Raw genomic sequence first — 18,986 nt, forward strand, 5'->3', positions numbered from 1 at the left:
CATTTGATTTGTCGATTTGTCAGGCGAGGATACAATAACAAAAAGTGTCCATGTTATGTAAGCCGGGGTGAAGAAGCTCTTCATCCTCTCAACCCCTTTCATATTGCTGCAGAACCGCACTTGATATTATTTCCAAAGTAAATGTTGTCTTGCCCCAGGTACTTAGAGAACTTCTAAATGTGCAGACTAGGGTATATCTATTTGGGTTTAGGTCATCTATATGTGTAGTCTTTGGAATGACCTTAGAAAACTAACATAGATTTAATCTGTGCAGTTCTCTTCCTTGTTGACAATCACCACGAAGTATATCTCTGGCAAGGTTGGTGGCCAGTGGAAAACAAAATTGCAGGATCTGCCAGAATCCGGTGGGCTTCAGACAGGAAATGTGCCATGGAGACTGTCCTACAGTACTGTAAAGGTAATAAATAAATAATAAATAATAATAAATAAATAATAAATACAGGTATGTTCGAAATGGTGCTGGATGCAGCCCAGGAAGAGAGAAAGATAGGCAGCCAAAAATAGTATCATCAAGGTAGATTTTGCTTAATGATGTAGAACAGGAATGGTGAGCTGGAGCAAAGTGTACTTCTGAAGATTTTTATCCCTATGGGTAGTCCTAACCATTTCAATAAGTTTTGAGTAATTTTCCTAAAACATTTGCAGGATTAAGAATAGTCCAGAATTCTTGACATTTCCTTCTATGAAGGTTTATCCTAGCATATTCTAGAACCCTTGAATGGCAGAAATTTCACATCCTCTTAATACCTTTTTGAGACTAATAAGACTGAATTATGCAGATAAATATTGGGAATCATACGTTACTTTCAAAAACTGTGTTGTCCTGGACACGAAGAACAGCTAGCGAAATGAATTTTAGCAGAACTGCATATCAGATTAGAAAACATAAGGGAGTTATAAAATATTCCCTGCCATATTCAAGCACCTTCCTTAGCTATATGTGAACACCAGGTTACTTTTAATTAAACATAAAAAGTAAATGCAAATTCAAATGAATTGTTAGTAACTAACTGATACATGCACAATGTGTCATTTAACATTTCATGTTTTTTTAAAAAGTAACAAATTTCACATTAACATTGGTTTCCTTTTAACAACAAAATGATAATTCTTCAAGTATTATCATGTATAGAAAAAAACAGAAAAACCCATAGCCCATCTTTCCTGATGAGTTTAGAACATTTAGCATTATATGTTGTTCAGAAAAATTTTGTATTATGATATAAGTAAAAGACATCTATACAGAATGTATTAAATATTTGTCTGTAACAGAATATAATAAATTACAGCATTTTATTTGTGTACTTATGTTGTGCCATAGAATCACATTTATTACATTTCATTTTTCTTCCAAGCATCTCAACTGTTCATGTATTGAATTTCCCAAAAGATTGGTTATCTAGATTCTTGAAATTTAGCATATAAAGTGTTCTGAAACATGAACATTACAACAGCAGCAACAACAACAACAATAATAATAATATGGAAGCATAGAGTTTATTAATGTCACTGAACCAGGAGATGCCAGAGTCAGAGGGAACTGAAAAAAATCATGAAATATCGCAACCTGACCATTGAAACTACATGATTATGGATGAAACATGTGACAGTGATACCCACTGTCAGTGGGGCACTTGGTACCATGTCCAAGAATTTTAAAAATACATCAAGAAATTGCAGGTTCCTACAATAACATCAGTGGAACTGCAAAATACTGCGCTACTCGGAACAACATACATTTTAAGAAGATACTTGGTCGATATCTAGGATACTGGCAGCAATCCATATCAACCGTCACAGCCAGATAAATGATATTTGTGATACATTTTTAAATGTTCAGTTGACTGAGTTTAATGAATAAAAGTTTATTATAATAATAAAATAACAAGAGCTCTTTGATCCTTGGTAGGGATTTGAAATGTTAAGTTTTTACCAGTCTCAGACTATGAATCGAATTGAAGATTAAATTTTAAATCTTTAATAATAATAACAACAATAATAACATAAAAATAATAATGCTGCAGCAAAATCTCACAAACTGATAATTTTCAACGTCATGATTGAGTTGCCAAAATCAAACATTGGAAGCTTTGCCAGAAGTTTGGGTTCAAATGCAGCAAAAATTACTGAGAAAGTTCTTGAAAATAAACAGGTCAAGAACTTGTGGGACTTTCGAATCCAAATAGACAGTCATCTGGCCCACAGCAATCTTGACATCACTATTGTGGAAAAGAAAAAAGTCTGGTTCATTGATATTGCAATACCAAACGAATGCACAAATTGAAAAGGAACATGTAGAGAAAATAACGAAATACTATGATTTGCAAATTGAAGTCGAGCAAGGACGGTAGAAATCAATGGAGCCCTTGGCGCAATACCCAAACAGCTGCCTAGATGCATGGACATTTTGAATTTATCAGACCTCAATATTCTGACTTTAAAAAAAAAAAAGCATCTTACTCAAAACTGCCTATATAAAGCTGTTACTTTAGCAGCTCTTAGGTCCTTGGTTAGAACTTGAACTGTTAAGTTTTTACCAGTCACAGACTGTGAATCTAATTGAAAATTAAATTTTAAATAATAATCATGATGATGATTGTGTGCATCTTGCAACGATGCTTTTAATACCTTCAAAAAATAACACCTGCCTGTCCCATGTTCTTGAGAGGAGTTAATAGGTGGATAAAAATGCCAAATCCAATCTAAACTTCTAGCTAAGTGTGCAGCCAGCTATAATAATGAAAAATTTGAAACAGAAAAAGATAGAAGACCAAAAAAATAACCTGATCCCATTCAGAAACAGGAAGAGAAAGCTGGCTAGATCTATCTGAGGAAGGAATTCACATCTACGACGCCCCACATAAAAGAATGTATTAATGTTACTTATGTATTGAAAACTCAGGGAAGTTGGGCAGGGGACGCATTCTTGAAGCAGTCTTTCTTTTTCTTCTTTCTTTCTTTTCTTTTTATTAGACTTTTATACCGCCCTTCTCCCGAAGGACTCAGGGCAGTGTACAGCCAAAAGATAAAAACCCAATGTATATACAATTAAAACAAAAAATTTAAAACAAAGCATATTACAAAATGGCCGACATTTAAAATTTAAAATTTAAAACCCTAAAATAATAAAATCCCAATTAAAATTTAATAAAACTATTAAGCCAGTCCCGCTTGAATAAATAAGTGTGTTTTTAGCTCACGGCGAAAGGTCCGAAGATCAGGCACTTGGCGTAGGCCAGGGGGAAGTTCGTTCCAGAGCGTAGGAGCTCCAACAGAGAAGGCCCTGCCTCTGGGGGCCGCCAGCCGACATTGTTTGGCGGACGGCACCCTGAGAAGACCCTCTCTGTGTGAGCGTACGGGTCGGTGGGAGGTATAAGGTAACAGCAGGCGGTCCCGTAAGTACCCGGGTCCTAAGCCATGGAGCGCTTTAAAGGTGGTAACCAAAATCTTGAAGCGCACCCGAAAGACCACAGGTAGCCAGTGCAGACTGCGTAGCAGTGGTGTTATGTTACTACTCGCGCAGCTGCATTCTGGACTAGCTGCAGCCTCCGGGTGCACTTCAAGGGCAGCCCCATGTAGAGAGCATTGCAATAATCCAAATGAGAAGTGACCAGAGCGTGAGTGACCGTGCATAAGGCATCCTGGTCAAGGAAGGGACGCAACTGGTGAACCAGGCGAACTTGGTAAAAGGCCCTCCTGGAGACGGCCGCCAGGTGTTCATCAAAAGACAGCCGTCCATCCAGGAGGACACCCAAGTTGCTTACCCCCTCCCTTGGGGCCAATAACTCGCCCCCAACAGTCAGCCGCGGTTGCAGCTGACTGTACCGGGGTACAGTCAAGCAGCTTCCCACTGTCCATAAAATAATTTGGTTTCAGTCTCTTTAGTGTTATATATATTAAAATCATTACGTTTGAAATGTCTGCTGCGCTGTAAAGTGTTTGGTCTTGGGTTTGCTGATAAATAATTCAGAATAGTAAAGAGGGAATATCAACAATAATTTATTTTGGGAGTAACACTTTTTTCTTAAATGTATAGGAAAGAACGTGAAGTATCCTCCTAAATCTTATCTTATCCATGCTGGTCTTGAGCCTTTGACATTTACTAATATGTTTCCCAGCTGGGAACACAGAGATGACATTGCTGAAATCACCGAAATGGTAAATGAACTTTTCATCTTTCTCAGTTTTCTGTCTGCATTTGGACATGCTGGAGCATCATGCTAGGAGGTACAGAAATCCAGGGGGTTAACCAGGATAGAGTGCTTAAAGCTTTTTCAGGGCAGTGAGTTTAAAACAATAAGGAGGGGATGGGTTCTAACTGATGTTTTATTACCTATTCATTAATTTCCCAAGGCTCAAGGAAATATACAAAACAACAATAAACTAAAAGCTGTTAGATAGTGGGCCAGGAGTTACTCCTTATCTTTCTCAGGAAATGGATTTCTTGTTTGTGAAAAGCTGGAGTTTGTGATAGTTGCACCTCTTCCTTTGTAATATAATAGAGCGCTTTGTTTAGAAATATGTAGGTAACAATGGGGGAATATTAATACCTTAACAATTAAGGTAACAATGGGGGAATATTAATTTGTAAATAAAGTATGAAATTTAAGACTGAGCCAATTAAAGAGAATATGATACCAGAGATCTTTTTATAGAATCATAAAATGTAAAGATTCTTAGAGACCAACCTGAACAACTCCCTGCCCAGGACAAAAAAACCCCACTATTAGCCCATCCCTAACAGATGGCCTTCCAGCCTTTCTTTAAACATCTCCAGCATTTGCTAGACCAATTCTTGAATACAGCTTGCCTGTCTGGAACCCACACCTTATTTTGGACATTAATACAATTGAGCGCGTCCAGAAATATTTTACAAGAAGAGTTCTCCACTCCTCTGATTACAACAAAATACCTTATGCCACCAGACTTGAAATCCTGGGTTTAGAAAATTTAGAACTCTGCCACCTTCGACACAACCTGAGTTTAACGTACACGGCCCCCAAAATCTATTAAACTTAAAGTGAACCGCTCCAATCTTGATTGCAGAAAATATGACTTCACTAACAGAGTTGTTAATGCCTGGAATGCACTACCTGACTCTGTGGTCTCTTCCCAAAATCCCCAAAGCTTTAACCAAAGACTATCTCACCCCATTTACCTCACCCCATTCCTAAGAGGTCTGTAAGGGGTGTGCATAAGAGCACCAGCGTGCCTACCGTTCCTGTCCTAAGTGTTCCCTTTGATTGAATCAAATTCATATAGTTATTTCATGCTTATGCTTATATATACTGTTGTGACAAATAAATAAAAAATAAATAAATAAAAAGATGTCCTCCCTTTTCAAAGCCATCTGTCAGACAACTATTACAGTAGAAAATTCTATTTGTTCAATCAAAATCTGCCTCCTTGCAATATAGTTCCAGCTGTTCTTTTCCTGTATTCTGGAATAAACAAGCCAGGTGTTATTTTCTATATGAGACCCCTTCAAATACTTGAAGACAGCTATCATATCGTTTCTTTCCAGATTAAACATAGCCAGTGCCTCCAACTGTTCTCTGTAAGTGTTTCCTCTGTTACCATATTTCTGGTAGTCCAGTTTGTCAAGGCCTAGCCTAAAATGTGGTGCTTAGAATCAAGATACAATATTTTAGATGTGGTCTGACCAAACAATAGAAAGAAACTTTTCTTTTGATCCTGACATAACACCTTCGTTTATGTAGTGTAGGATTTCATTGCTTTTCCCCCCCACCTACATAACAGTGTTAGCTTCTGCATGGGTTATGAAGCACCAAGACCCCCTGATCCTTTTGATGATCAGTATGGCTCCCCAGTCTTATATTTATGTCTCTGGTTTTTCTGATCCAAATACAAGACTATGAATTTGTTTCTATTGAAATTCACACTGCTATTTTCTGCTTATCAGTCTTTTGGATTCAGGTGTCTTTTGCAAATTTGATAAATATTTCTTCTAATTTGTCAATCTAACTATAGGATGTGGAATGGAGCCCTGTGACTTGGATTAGAAGACCTCCAAGGTCCCTTCCAATTCTTCTGTTCTGTTCTGTTTTGTTCTAAATAAACAAGCAATTAAATAAAGAAACAAATTAGATTTCTCTATAGAGATTAATTGGCTGAGTTGAGGGTGATAAGCTTTGCTTCCCTGAATTCAGACTCGGTGTGAAACTGTTTGGTTCAGATTATTTTCGTTTATTTGGATTATTTTTTTCTGTGATCTCCGGTTCTCCCTCAGGATGCTGAAGCTTCTAATCAGATCATCCTGGTAGAAGACGTGCTGGCCAAGCTGTGCCAAAAGTTTTATCCACTTGCTGATCTCTTAGCAAGGCCTCTTCCTGAGGGAGTAGACCCACTTAATCTTGAAATCTACCTTTCAAATGAGGACTTTGAGGTAAACTAGAAGAAATAACTAACTGTTTTGTATTCCTTTTGATGTTTGTCTACATTTTTTAATTCTTTCATTCTATTTTCAGGCTGCATTACAGTTAACTAGAGAAGAATACAACACACTGCCTTCCTGGAAGCAGGTGAACCTCAAAAAGGCAAAAGGGCTTTTCTGAAAGTGCCAGAATTGTAATCAAGGGCTGGGGCTGGAGCTGGAGTGAAATGTGACCCACTGCACCTCTTGGCCAACGTAGCATGCCAATTTTCACCCTTAAAAGCGAGATTCTGTCTGAAGTCACTAGGCTCTGCTATATGTTCTGAAGTCATATCATAATGTAAATGTGCGAGAAGCATCTTTGGAAGACATTTTGTGGGCAACAATTCCAAAGTATAGGCCATATTTAGAAATTATGTTCTTTGTACTCCTAACACGAACTTTTCTGACTGATGATCCTTTGGCTACTCACACTACGAGTCATTTGAGTTTTGAAAATGCTCTTTTTGTAAAGTTTTATTTTGTTCAAGCTGTGGATTTTCAAAAGGATTTGTATTTATGTAAACGCATAGGAGAAGGATGTATTTAACAATCCAGTTTGTATTATTCATTTTCAACATTTTTGTAAAGAAAGTTCCAGGAAAGTAGCTAGGCTTATTGGACTATAGCTGACTTTAAAATCATTCAATCAATCTCCCCCTCCCTCCCTCTCTCTCTGAATTGTTTTGATTGCAAAAGTATTGTTCTCAAAGCTGTTTTCAACTGCTAAACTGAACAAAGAATTATCGTATGCATTTCTAGAGTATCTCATTGAATCCAAATTTATATCCCAAAAATGTATAGTGCCTTGTTTTTTTGTTGTTGTTTGTGTACAGTTTATATACCAGAATATTGGCCTGCTTTTTAAAATGACTCAGAACATACTCTACTTTTGTAATAGTAGAAACTTTAAAAAAAACACCTCAGTTTGTAATAATGTGGCAAACATAAATCATCTTTTGTGATAAAGACTTAAAGCAAGGCTTCAGAATAAATTTGCAGCAATGGACTGGTTCCTTATTCTCTCTTTTGCCATCTGAAGTAGATAACTGGATGGAGCATCTTATTTTATGAATTATTGTGGAAAACGTTTGCATTGAGAGAAAACGAACAACATGTCTTTAATTAAAAAAATAAATCCATAGACTCTTTTCATCCCGTTTTAATGGCTAAAACTGCTCTGTGCAGGCAATAAAGATTTCTGATTGTATATTTTAAAATATCATAAGGTAGGGGCTGATCTGTACATAAAAACTGGGTACCTATATTACAGATTCCCCTGTATATTAAATGCTGTCTAATTAAATCAAAAAGATGTCCTATTACAACTAGCAGCTTTCCTCTCATGGGAGTTGAAGTCCAATAAGGTCATGCTAATAGAGCAATATCTTGGCCATTAAATCCTCTCCTTCAGAGTCAATCTTTATTGTGTATTTTGGCACAAACAGTACCACAACTGTGTGGCACAATAAAGTCAAGCAACTTTCTGGTTGTTATTTGTAGGGAAAAGGAGGCTAAGGAACAAATATCTTTTGGAAAGTAGCCTTCAAGGAGCAGATAAACATTACTTTCTGGGAATGGTTTAAAATAGCATTGCAATGGAGTATATATGAAATATAACGTTTAGTACTCCAGACTTAGAATATGTGTGATTAACCTAAGTCCCATTAATTTTGATGATCCATAAGCATGATATATGTCTGGATCCAAGTTAGACTCTTGTGTCAACTTTTCCTTATATGTAAAGCTGTAAGCGTAATTTATTGTGTGTTCAGTAACGCAAATAGTGGCTACATAAATCTAATTTGAAGTTCAGATTCAGTCCATGAAACATCTGGCTAAATCTTGATTCTGGCAAGCTTCTGTGCAGTGTCAAACTTGCAAAGGGATTATTTCATTATGAGAAAATAATGAACCCCTATTTCTGTGGCATTAAATTTAGTATTGATTTGAACAAAGGATGTTTGACCATGTTTGTATACTCTGTAAGCCTGTAATGTTTATTCTTATACACAAGATGTTTCTCTCCTTTTTCTCTGCAACATCACAAATAAAGTATTCAATTTCTAGCTTTTAGTTTCAGGAAAGTATTCAATACACTATGATAACTGGGGGGAAAAATCACCTTTAGACAAGGAAGGTCTATAAGCCATTAAGATAAGTGACATTGATGAATTCTTCAGATATTGTTCTTAATCTGACTAACCAACTGCACTCAAAGCCTATTGAATTGTCATGCCAAATAAATTTGGACTAATTTTACAAACACAAACTTTAAAAATGTCTGATATCAAGTACCGTCTAAAAATACTATCAAATATCAACTTTAAAATTGAACAGCTAGAAGTTAAGCATAGTACACTGATATATCTAAATGTTTGAGATTAAGCTGTGTGTTTAGGACCTTTATCCTGAGTTTCTTGCACTTTTGGTCAAAATTGTTTGCTAGAAAAAGTTTGTTTTATATTACTGATTAGAATGTTCCCTTAGAAAAAATCACACACTACACCAATTGTAGTGTGATTAGAAAAAAAATCACACTACAATTCAGTCATTATGGCCCTGCAGTTTCATTTTTCTATTAGCTTGTGTATTTCATAATAATAAGCTCTTTATTTTTCTGTACCACTAGCAATAAAGAATCTTGTGGCTCTTTTAAACCAAGGAGTTCTCGGTTATTTTCTTGCAGAGGTTTCACAACTCAAACTGGATAACATCTTTGGAGCTGGTAGGGAGTGGAGAATTCCAGTCCCTACCACAACTGATGATGTTACCTATTTTGGATAATGAAATGACTGCAAGTAAACAACCAAACTCAGGGAGCACCAAGTGAGCACCCCTCATTTCAACCTGAGGTACAAATATTTTCCTTGTTGGCTCTTTAAACTAAGATTGTGACGTGTCACTTCATTCCAAATTATTGAATTATTAAAATGCAGAAAGAATTCAAGCTGAAAGCTTAAATAATGTACATGTTAGATTAGGCATAAATTTCTCATTTCCAACCAGATTAAGTCTTGAAAGTGAGTTATTAGAAGGCACCCAGAGATTGCTAGGGTCTTGCAGTTTGTTTGGCAGTTCAACCATTTTCCTGTTCTGCCAAATACAGCTCTTTCCTATCTCCTGTTGTCCAAATCTATTCCTCCCCAATGTGGCATTTCCCTTCTCAATATTTTCAATTCTGAGGATCACCCAATAACACATCTGGAGAGATGAACACCCAACAATTCCTTTCGAACTTACAAATAAAATTCAAATTCGTTATTTCTGTAAACATAACCTCTAAAGGAGGTTTATGCAAATCAAAATTGAAAGTGATCAAGTTTGTTTCATCAAATTCGTACAAAATATTTGCTGCACTGTAAGGGAATCGCCTTTACATTGAGAGCTGTGACTTTCACATAGTTGACTGTAATTTTGAAGATTAATTGTGGAAGAGAGGATACATCTGGTTTGTATCACCAAGACATCATCCATGTGTCAGGATTGCATCAGCCAAGATCTCAGAGCAGGGAAGGATAGGGATAGTGAACTGGATCTGAGCAGTTCTACAGAGAAGAGATCCTGTGCTTGAGCTAAGGGACTATCTGGGTGTGTTGAAGTCTATTAACCGTATTAATTCAGATTCTAGTCATAAATTATTTCCATATGCTTTCCTTGAGGGAGGAGTCAAGAGCAAGTCAAGAATTTATGGTAACTCAGAGCTATAAGTGAGGTTCCAGCCCTTTCAGAAAAACTTTGAAGACAGAACTGACCATTTCATTGTCTGCAATTAAAGAGCAGTATTACACAATAGATTTTTCATTATTTGGCTTATGCTTCAATGCTATTTTTTGTACATTCCCAAACTTAATACTCTAGGCAGGAACATAACCTGCTTAGAATTGCTTAGCTTGGAACAACATAGTAATAAGTATAAATGATCTAATGATGACCATGCATTAGAATAGAATAGAATAGAATAGAATTTTTATTGGCCAAGTGTGATTGGACACACAAGGAATTTGTCTTGGTGCATATGCTCTCAGTGTACATAAAAGAAAAGATACGTTCATCAAGGTACAACATTTACAACACAATTGATGATCAATATATCAATATAAATCATAAGGATTGCCAGCAACAAGTTATAGTCATACAGTCATAAGTGGAAAGAGATTGGTGATGGGAACTATGAGAAGATTAATAGTAGTGCAGATTCAGTAAATAGTCTGACAGTGTTGAGGGAATTATTTGTTTAGCAGAGTGATGGTCTTCGGGAAAAAACTGTTCTTGTGTCTAGTTGTTCTGGTGTGCAGTGCTCTATAGTGTCGTTTTGAGGGTAGGAGTTGAAACAGTTTATGTCCAGGATGCGAGGGATCTGCAAATATTTTCACGGCCCTCTTCTTGATTCGTGCAGTATACAGGTCCTCAATGGAAGGCAGGTTGGTAGCAATTATTTTTTCTGCAGTTCTAATTATCCTCTGAAGTCTGTGTTTTTCTTGTTGGGTTGCAGAACCGAACCAGACAGTTATAGAGGTGCAAATGACAGACTCAATAATTCCTCTGTAGAATTGGATCAGCAGCTCCTTGGGCAGTTTGAGCTTACTGAGTTGGCGCAGAAAGAACATTCTTTGTTGTCCTTTTTTAATGATGTTTTTGATGTTAGCTGTCCATTTGAGATCTTACTCAAATTACTCAAATTCAGGCATTAGAAAAGCCAAAGCACCATCCCTGCGGTTAATCCATACACTACTCTTACACAAATGATGTCTTCCTTCTGAAATCATTCATGCGTTCACTGGAAATATTAAGAAAAAGCTATAGACTTCTAAATTGGTGTTTCTCAACTTTGGAAACTTTAAGAGCAGTGGTGGGATTCTGCCGGTTATAGGCGGTTCGGCCGAACCGTTTGTTAAATTGCTGGTTCGCCCCGCCCCTTGCCCCTCCCCTCCCCACCATTACTTACCGGTGTCGGGTAAGTGGGCAGCGGATCCATGCACCTCCCTGCCCAGCCGACACCAGTAAGTAATGGTGGGGAGGGGAGGAGCAAGGGGCGGACCGAACCGGCAATTTAACAAACAATTCGGCTTGGGAGCGCACCCGATCCAAGCGCCCCGCGACAGCCGACAAGCCTGCCTGCATCCAAGTGTCTCTCTAACCAGCGATTAAAGCGTCTTGCTGGCCACGTGGCCCTTCCTTTGCTCCTCCTCCTCCTCTTCTGCACCGATCGCGAGCAGAATTCCTGGGCTCACGTGATCCTTACTCGACTGAGGGAGGTGGGGTAGGTGGGGGGGCGTCTCTCTGGCCGCCGTGGTAGCCCCGCCCTCCCTCCCTCCCTCCCTGTCACGTGGTTTTTTGCAGCGTTACCGGTTTCCGGAAACACGTCACGGGGCGCGGGCCTGGCTCCTCCTGTGTCTTGCCCGTTCGGAACTTCGTTTCAAAACCAAAGCCAACCAAGCCAACTGTGCGGGGGGGGGGGCAAGTGATTCCCCCCCCCCACCGGGATTGTTGGGGAGGGGAGGGGGAAATTTGGGAATGAGAGGTGGAGGGCAGGGCCTGGGAGTCTGCGGAGAGAGGCCTTTAAACTGGGAGGTGTTTCTATGGGGACGAGGGGCGCTGGCTGTGGGGCTTCTGTGAGGGGGGAAGAAGTCCTTCCCCTGGCATTTGCTTTGCCGTCACTTCAAAGGCGCTCAGCCTCCCTTGCGCGACTGGTGGCCTGCTAATCCTCTCTCCCCAGTCCGCCTGCATCCAAGCCTCTCTCTAGCCAGCGATTAAAGCGCGGCCAGTGAGGAGCTTGGATCGGGTGGCCAGCGAAGCATGTGTCAATTGCCTCGGCCTGCTGCCCACCCAGCAGGACTGTCCTGCGGCCGCCTCCCACCCAAGCAGCGCTATCCTACCCTGCCCCATCTGGAGAAAGAGTGATGGAGAGAAAGAGGGGGGCAGAAAATGATGAAGGAGAGAAAGAGAAATGAAGGATAGAAGGGAGAGAAAGAGAGGGAGGGAGAAGGAGAGATTAAAGAGAGAAAGATGGAGAGAAAGGGGGGAGAAAGAAGGAGGGAGAAGGAGAGAAAGATGAAGGAGAGAAAGATGAAGGAGAGAAAGATGAAGGATAGAAGGGGGAGAAAGATGAAGAAGAAAAGGGAGAAAGATGGAGAGAAAGGGAAGGAGGGAGAAAGATTAAGGAGAGAAAGATTGAGAGGAAGGGGGGAGAAAGATGAAGGAGAGAAAGAGGGAGGGAGAAAGATTAAGGAGAGAAAGAAAAAGAGATGGAGAGAAAGAGAAAGGGAGAATGGATTTGTTCTGGTAATTGGTTTAACAAGCATGGCACTGAAAAAGTGACTTATGACCGTTTTCATACTTACAAACATTGCAACAAACTGTCATTAGGGCAAAGAAGCTATGTTACATGACCACCTGGCCACGCCCACCCGGTCACATGAAGCACCACAGTTGTGACATGAGTGACATGGTTATTAAAAATGCTGCAACAGGCATAAATGATGACCGGTCATAAGTGTGAGGACTGGTCCCTGTGCATAGGGACTACTGAGAGGGCTGAAAAAAGTGATTTCTGATAGGTTCTGACACCTTTGAACAGACCTCGCATTTATGACCATCTTCACATTTATGCCTGTTGCAGCATTCTTAACCGTGTCACTCATTTCACAACTGCTTCTCTTCACTACGGTTACAAGATAGGGTGTAAAACGTAAAATGTGAGGACAGCCGTAAGTGTGAGGACTGGTCAAAAGTTCAAGGACAGGTCAAAAATATCTTTTTCAGCCCTCTGAGTAGTCCCTTGCACATAGGGACTACCCAGAGGGCTGAAAAAAGTGATTTCTGACAGGTTCTCGTACTTTTGACCAGTCCTTACACTTATGATCAGTCATCATTTATGCCTTTTTGCAGCATTTTGTGCACAGGGACTACTCAGAGGGCTGAAAAATTTATTTTTGACCTGTCCTCACACTTTTGACCGGTCCTCACACCTACGACTGTCGTCACATTTTACATTTTGCGCCCTATCTTATAACCGTGGTGAAGAGAAGCAGTTGTGAAATGAGTGACATGGTTGCTAAAAATGCTGCAATGGGCATAAATGTGAGGATGTTCATAAGTGCGAGGACCGGTCAAAAGTGTGAGGACTGGTCAAAAGTGCGAGGACTGGTCAGAAATGACATTTTAGCCCTCTGAGTAGTTTCTATGCCCATACCCATGGCCATCCGGTCACATGACCAGCCAGCCACACCCACCCAGTCACATGACCAGCCAGCCACACCCACCCAGTCACATGGCCAGCTAGCCACACCCCAAAATAAGCCACGCCCACAGAAGCGGTTGTTAAAAAATTTGAATCCCACCACTGTTTAAGAGGTGTAGATTTCTTAGGGTGGCATGGGGAATTTTGGGAGTTGAAGTTAAACCTTAAAGTTCAAGGTTGAAAAAGACTTCTAGATGAGCTGTAGGTGAACACAAATGCATATAACGCAAGACATATGTATAATATCTATATATATAACCCCAGTATGTAGGAAAGTCAATACGTACAGACCTGTGCAAAGATGTTTCTCTTGGCAAAATTTGCAGTGAATATCTTCATGAGAAAAACATGATTTGCAAAACTGCCAGCAAGACCAAGGTAATGGGAACACTCCCATGATCAGCTGCTCACATTTCATAATGCCTGAGCAAGGTTTCTGTCTTTTTCAGAAGCAAGATAGTAGGACCCAATATCATTAAAATAAATGGGGCTGTAAAGAAAGCGGTGAGGCAGATCTTGATATCTGAACTGGCAGCTGGATTGTGCCAGCAGGATTTGTTATTAATCTACCATCAATCAATACCATCCATATAGTTTGAAATCTCAGAAAGCCAAGCACAATTAATTTGAAATTATATTATCTGGGTGATATGCTCCCTTGTTATTGTACAGCTTTTAGTATGGAACAAATTCAGAGTGTGTGACAGCTGCCTGTCAGCCCTAGAATCACTGGCCCATAAATGTGGTTGCATAGTTTCTCATAATGATTCAACGGAGGCATATCCATGACTGAAAGAGGATATGTTTACAAGAGACTTAACAAGTGCTTTATTCCCATGTTTCCTCATACTTCAGCTTTCCAAAACCCTGGCTAAATGGAAGCTTGCTATCTCTCAGCAAGATGCTCTTTTTTTGTCCCTTTTAGGTCACTATTGACGTTTGGCAACTGCCCAGACAGATCCCTTCAGTTTTCTCAGCAGGATTCCATAGTGGTTTGCCTTTGCTTTCTTCCTAAGGTGAAAGGAAATTGACTGGCCCAAAATCACCCAGCTGCTGGCTTTGTGCCTAAGGCAGAACTATAACTCACAGTCTTCCAGTTTCTAGCCTGGTGCCTTAACCACTACATCAAGAAGATGCATTTAGTGAAAAGTGATGTGAATCCATATCTTTATTCAAGATGGGACAGCTGCTTAGGAAAGGGTCATTTGAATTTCTGGGGAAAGAGTCAACAGTCATTTTAAGTTATATATGATTTCTGGAGCCAATTTGAGTGTTCTCTTCTAACCCTAAAATTCAGTTTCATGTGGTAATCTGAAATTAAATTGTCTTGTAAAAAGCCCCCTCACCCTAGAAGAATGAAATATTTTGGGAAATATTAAAAAGGCAGGATAAAATATTTCCCCTAAAGGAGAATTATTTTTTTAAGGGAGGCAGAAATGCAGATTTGATAATCCATTCAGAAAGAGTGGCTCAAGATACAACTCAGATAAGCAACAAACAAAAGGTTGACAAAATTAGCTCAGACGAGCATCTAGGATTTGTATTTTCCCTTTTGCCTATAGAGCCAGCTATGATACCATAGGGACACAGTGGCTAAGTGGCTAAGATGCTGAGCTTGTCGATAGAAAGGTTGGCAGTTCAGTGGTTCGAATCACTAGTGCCACATAATGGGGTGAGCTCCCATTACTTGTCCCAGCTTCTGCCAACCTAGCAGTTCGAAAGCACATAAAAAATGCAAGTAGAAAAATAGGGACCACCTTCGGTGGGAGGGTAACAGCGTTCCGTGCGCCTTTGGCATTAAGTCATGCCGGTCACATGACCACGGAGACATATTCGGACAGGGCTGGCTCTTCTGCTTTGAAACGGAGATGAGCACCACCCCCTAGAGTCGGGAACGACTTGCATATATCTGTGAGAGGAACCTTTACCTTATAACACCATAGGAATCTAACAACAGCCAATAGGACATGTTCTTGCACAGGAACAGGAAGCTCAAATACAAAGCCCAAAAAAGGCATAATGCCCAACTGCTTTCAACTATTTCGTCAGCTGCCCAGAATCACATGTGGTTGGTGGTTCTGCCTCATCAATAAAGGGAACGTTTCTTTCCAATCAGCCTCCAGCCTCCCTTTTGTTTCCAGTGCCTTTCTCCCGGGTTGGAACTGAACCAGGTAGATTTTTCTTCCAATAGTCTGGCAAAGGTTTTTTTATTGATTGATCAGAAGACAAACTGCATTACCAAATCTTCTGAATAATAATATTTTAAAATAAATTCTGTTGCCTGTTTAATGCATCACTATGTCAGGCGATTGGCTCATTAAAATCAAAGCTAAATACTTACATTGCTCATTTTCACTTGCCTGATCACAGAGGTGTCAAAAGATTGTGGGCAAAAAAGTAAAAGATCACAGAGGAGGCTTATGCAAAGCTTTGATGGTGCTATTAAAGCTCTGCCTGGTTTTTATATGCATTGCATTTTTTAAAAAAACCAACTCTGCAGACATCCCTGCTTGATCCTTTTCCAAAACTCTAACGTTTCATTAAGGTTACATTTTTCTTTCTTGTAGTATCATCAAAACTTGGACATACTGTCCAATTCTCAATTGAGAGAAGGCTCAAGCAACTGTATGAAATAAACAAGACTCAACAAAAGGGGGGGAAATCAGTTAAGGTTTAAATACCATTATCAAACAATCTGAAATATGGAAGTATTAAATGGCATCTCTATTTAGAATACGGGAAGTCCTCACCAGCCATAATAGAGACTGGCAACTTTGTCAATTGCTAAGTGAAAGGCAGAAAGTCAGATAATTAATTATACCTGCCCTTCTATTTCTTATGTTCATTTTTGTATGTTGGGCTGGAAAATACGTGAGAATGATTCATCCTTACTGCATGTGAAAAATTGTACTTTAATATTAGAGTATGCTGTAAAAATTACTCTGATATAGGCTCTCTGTTCAGAAACCACATCTGTCGTGATAATCATAATTTGATTAAAATCCTACAAACTGCTCGATATTAGGAAAGAGGGTTATATCGTGTTCACACATTAAAATGCTGCCTTTCTATATTCAAAAATCTCCCACCCCAACATGTGAATGTTATCCTAAGCACTTCCAAATGCCATTTGAACTGGTAGAAGTCCTTTAAAGTGAAGGAGGAGTATAGTGCTAGAATTCCTGTAAAGTAAAGAGGTAGTGAAGTGCTCCCTCTTCTGCTTGCAAGAATGAAACCTTTCCTATGAGAGTGTGGTATGGGAAGAACTGAAGTTGAAACACTAATGTCAGATTACAGGCTTCTTGTTTGCCTTTCTCATTCTGCAAAATAGGTCTCCATGGTCCCTTCCAACTCTGTTGTGCTGCTGTTTTGTTTATTCTTTTATTCTGCTTTCTTTTGTTCTGTTATTCTGATTCTAGCATGAAAAAAGCCCAGACTATGAAGTTCCCGTATCCCTCCCTCCCTCCCTCTCCCTCCCTCCCTCCCTGTGTTGGGATGGGATTAGCTGTAACTAAATTGTTCACTGCTATCTTTCTTGAGTTTTATCTGCTAAGTGATTTTAATTTAATCTGTATGGGAAAGAGGGAAAATGCCACGTCACACAGCTTCCAGGATTATGGATCTAAATTAAACTTACATTTCAAGGCCTCATTGCTGTCACATGCCTAGGCAGAAATACGGCCTCTTTTGCAGGTCCTCGGTGCCTGCCAGCAACCCTGTCAGTCTAGGCAGCGCCCACCAGCTTAGCTTCAGGAAGGCACTCTGGGCTAACAGCCAGGGAATTGTGGCTGTTAAATCTGCTTCTCCTAAGGGTATAATTTAACTGTTTCATTCCTGCCAAATTCCAGTAATAAAATAGGGTCTGTACTTGGCGTGTCACTCCCATCTGTCTGCAGGGCTGGAAGTTTAAATCAAAACATTCCTTCTCTCTTTTCTTTTCCTTTTAACATAGAGTCTGACGGAATTGAGGTGTGGACACCACCATTAGTACTATTTTAGCTTAGGCTCATTAATAACCCAATGCCTGGCCTCACTGTTATGTTCCTCCAGGCTGAGATCACTGGATCACGCACTACCTGTGAACACGGAGCCCTTAGCAGAGGAGTTCATACACGGATACTCCGTCATGGCTGATTGAAAAAGACAAAAAGGGGATTCATACGTACTAACCATGGATTTGGCTTAAACAATATGAACTCAAATAGTTTACTTGGGGGGCGGGGGGAAGCACATTTTAAAAATAATGACTTGTTCCTAGGCTACAATCCATGATTTATAGATTCCATGCTGACTGGGGAATTCTGGGAGTTAAAGTGCATAAGTCTTAAAGTTGTCGAGTTTGGAAACTTCTGCTCTAAGCTAAAATCAAATAAAGCACATTGTAACTTTGATGAGTAGTCTCAGCTACTATATTACCTGATTTCCAAATAAGTCTGGACAATATGGGAAAGAGTTCCCACGGATCTTGACCAGATCTGCTGAAATGATCTCAATGAGCATCATCAATGTCCCTCTCTCTCTGCCTCCCATCCTGCCTAGCATTTTCCCTCCTACATCCCAAACCCCCTTTTCCTATATCCAACTCCATATTAATGAATGTCTTGTATAATACAAGAATAGTTGCTGCATTATTATGCTCAAAATACATCATATGTAGCCGGTTTTGACTTCAGACAAAACTCTTGTTAGGGCTACTGACATTTACAGTTTCTAAAGAGTTGAAATACAAGGAGAAGATCTTAGATCATTCTTTTTTTTATTTTTTTTATTTTGTCACATTATATACAGGAACATATATTGAAAGGAAACAATAGGACAGGAACGGTAGGCACTTTTGTGCACTTATGCACACCCCTTATAGTCCTCTTAGGAATGGGGTGAGGTCAATGGTAGACAGTTTTTGGTTAAAGCTTTTAGGAGTTGGAGAGGAGACCACAGAGTCAGGTAGTGTATTCCAAGCATTAACAACTCTGTTACTGAAGTCATATTTTTTGCAATCAAGATTGAAGCAGTTGACATTAAGTTTGAATCTATTGTTTGCTCTTGTATTATTGCTATTGAAGCTGAAGAAGTCTTTAACAGGAAAGACATTGCAATAGATGATTCTGTGTGTTAAACACAGGTCTTGTCAGAGTCGGCGGAATTCTAAATTCTCTAATCCCAGGATTTCAAGCCTGGTGGAATAAGGTATTTTATTGTTTACAGAGGAGCGGAGAACTCTTCTTGTAAAATATTTTTGGACTCGTTCAATTGTATTAATGTCAGAGATGTGGTATGGGTTTCAGACAG

General features: G+C 39.5%; 1 protein-coding gene across 26 annotated transcripts in view; it reads left to right on the plus strand.

Annotated features, from left to right (window-relative positions):
• Positions 1–8,523, plus strand: part of SVIL (supervillin) — a 186,749-nt gene extending 178,226 nt beyond the window's left edge. For all 26 annotated transcript variants that reach the window (XM_058184309.1, XM_058184300.1, XM_058184307.1 and 23 more), the window contains 4 exons: positions 275–418; positions 4,058–4,179; positions 6,272–6,427; positions 6,510–8,523. In XM_058184309.1, the coding sequence (XP_058040292.1) occupies positions 275–418; positions 4,058–4,179; positions 6,272–6,427; positions 6,510–6,596 (509 nt within the window). In that variant the 3' untranslated portion in view covers positions 6,597–8,523. The remainder of the gene's footprint in view (positions 1–274; positions 419–4,057; positions 4,180–6,271; positions 6,428–6,509) is intronic.
• The last annotated feature ends 10,463 nt before the right edge of the window (positions 8,524–18,986 follow it).

The sequence above is a fragment of the Ahaetulla prasina genome, chromosome 4, assembly GCF_028640845.1.
Source record: "Ahaetulla prasina isolate Xishuangbanna chromosome 4, ASM2864084v1, whole genome shotgun sequence".
Lineage (NCBI taxonomy): Eukaryota > Metazoa > Chordata > Lepidosauria > Squamata > Colubridae > Ahaetulla > Ahaetulla prasina.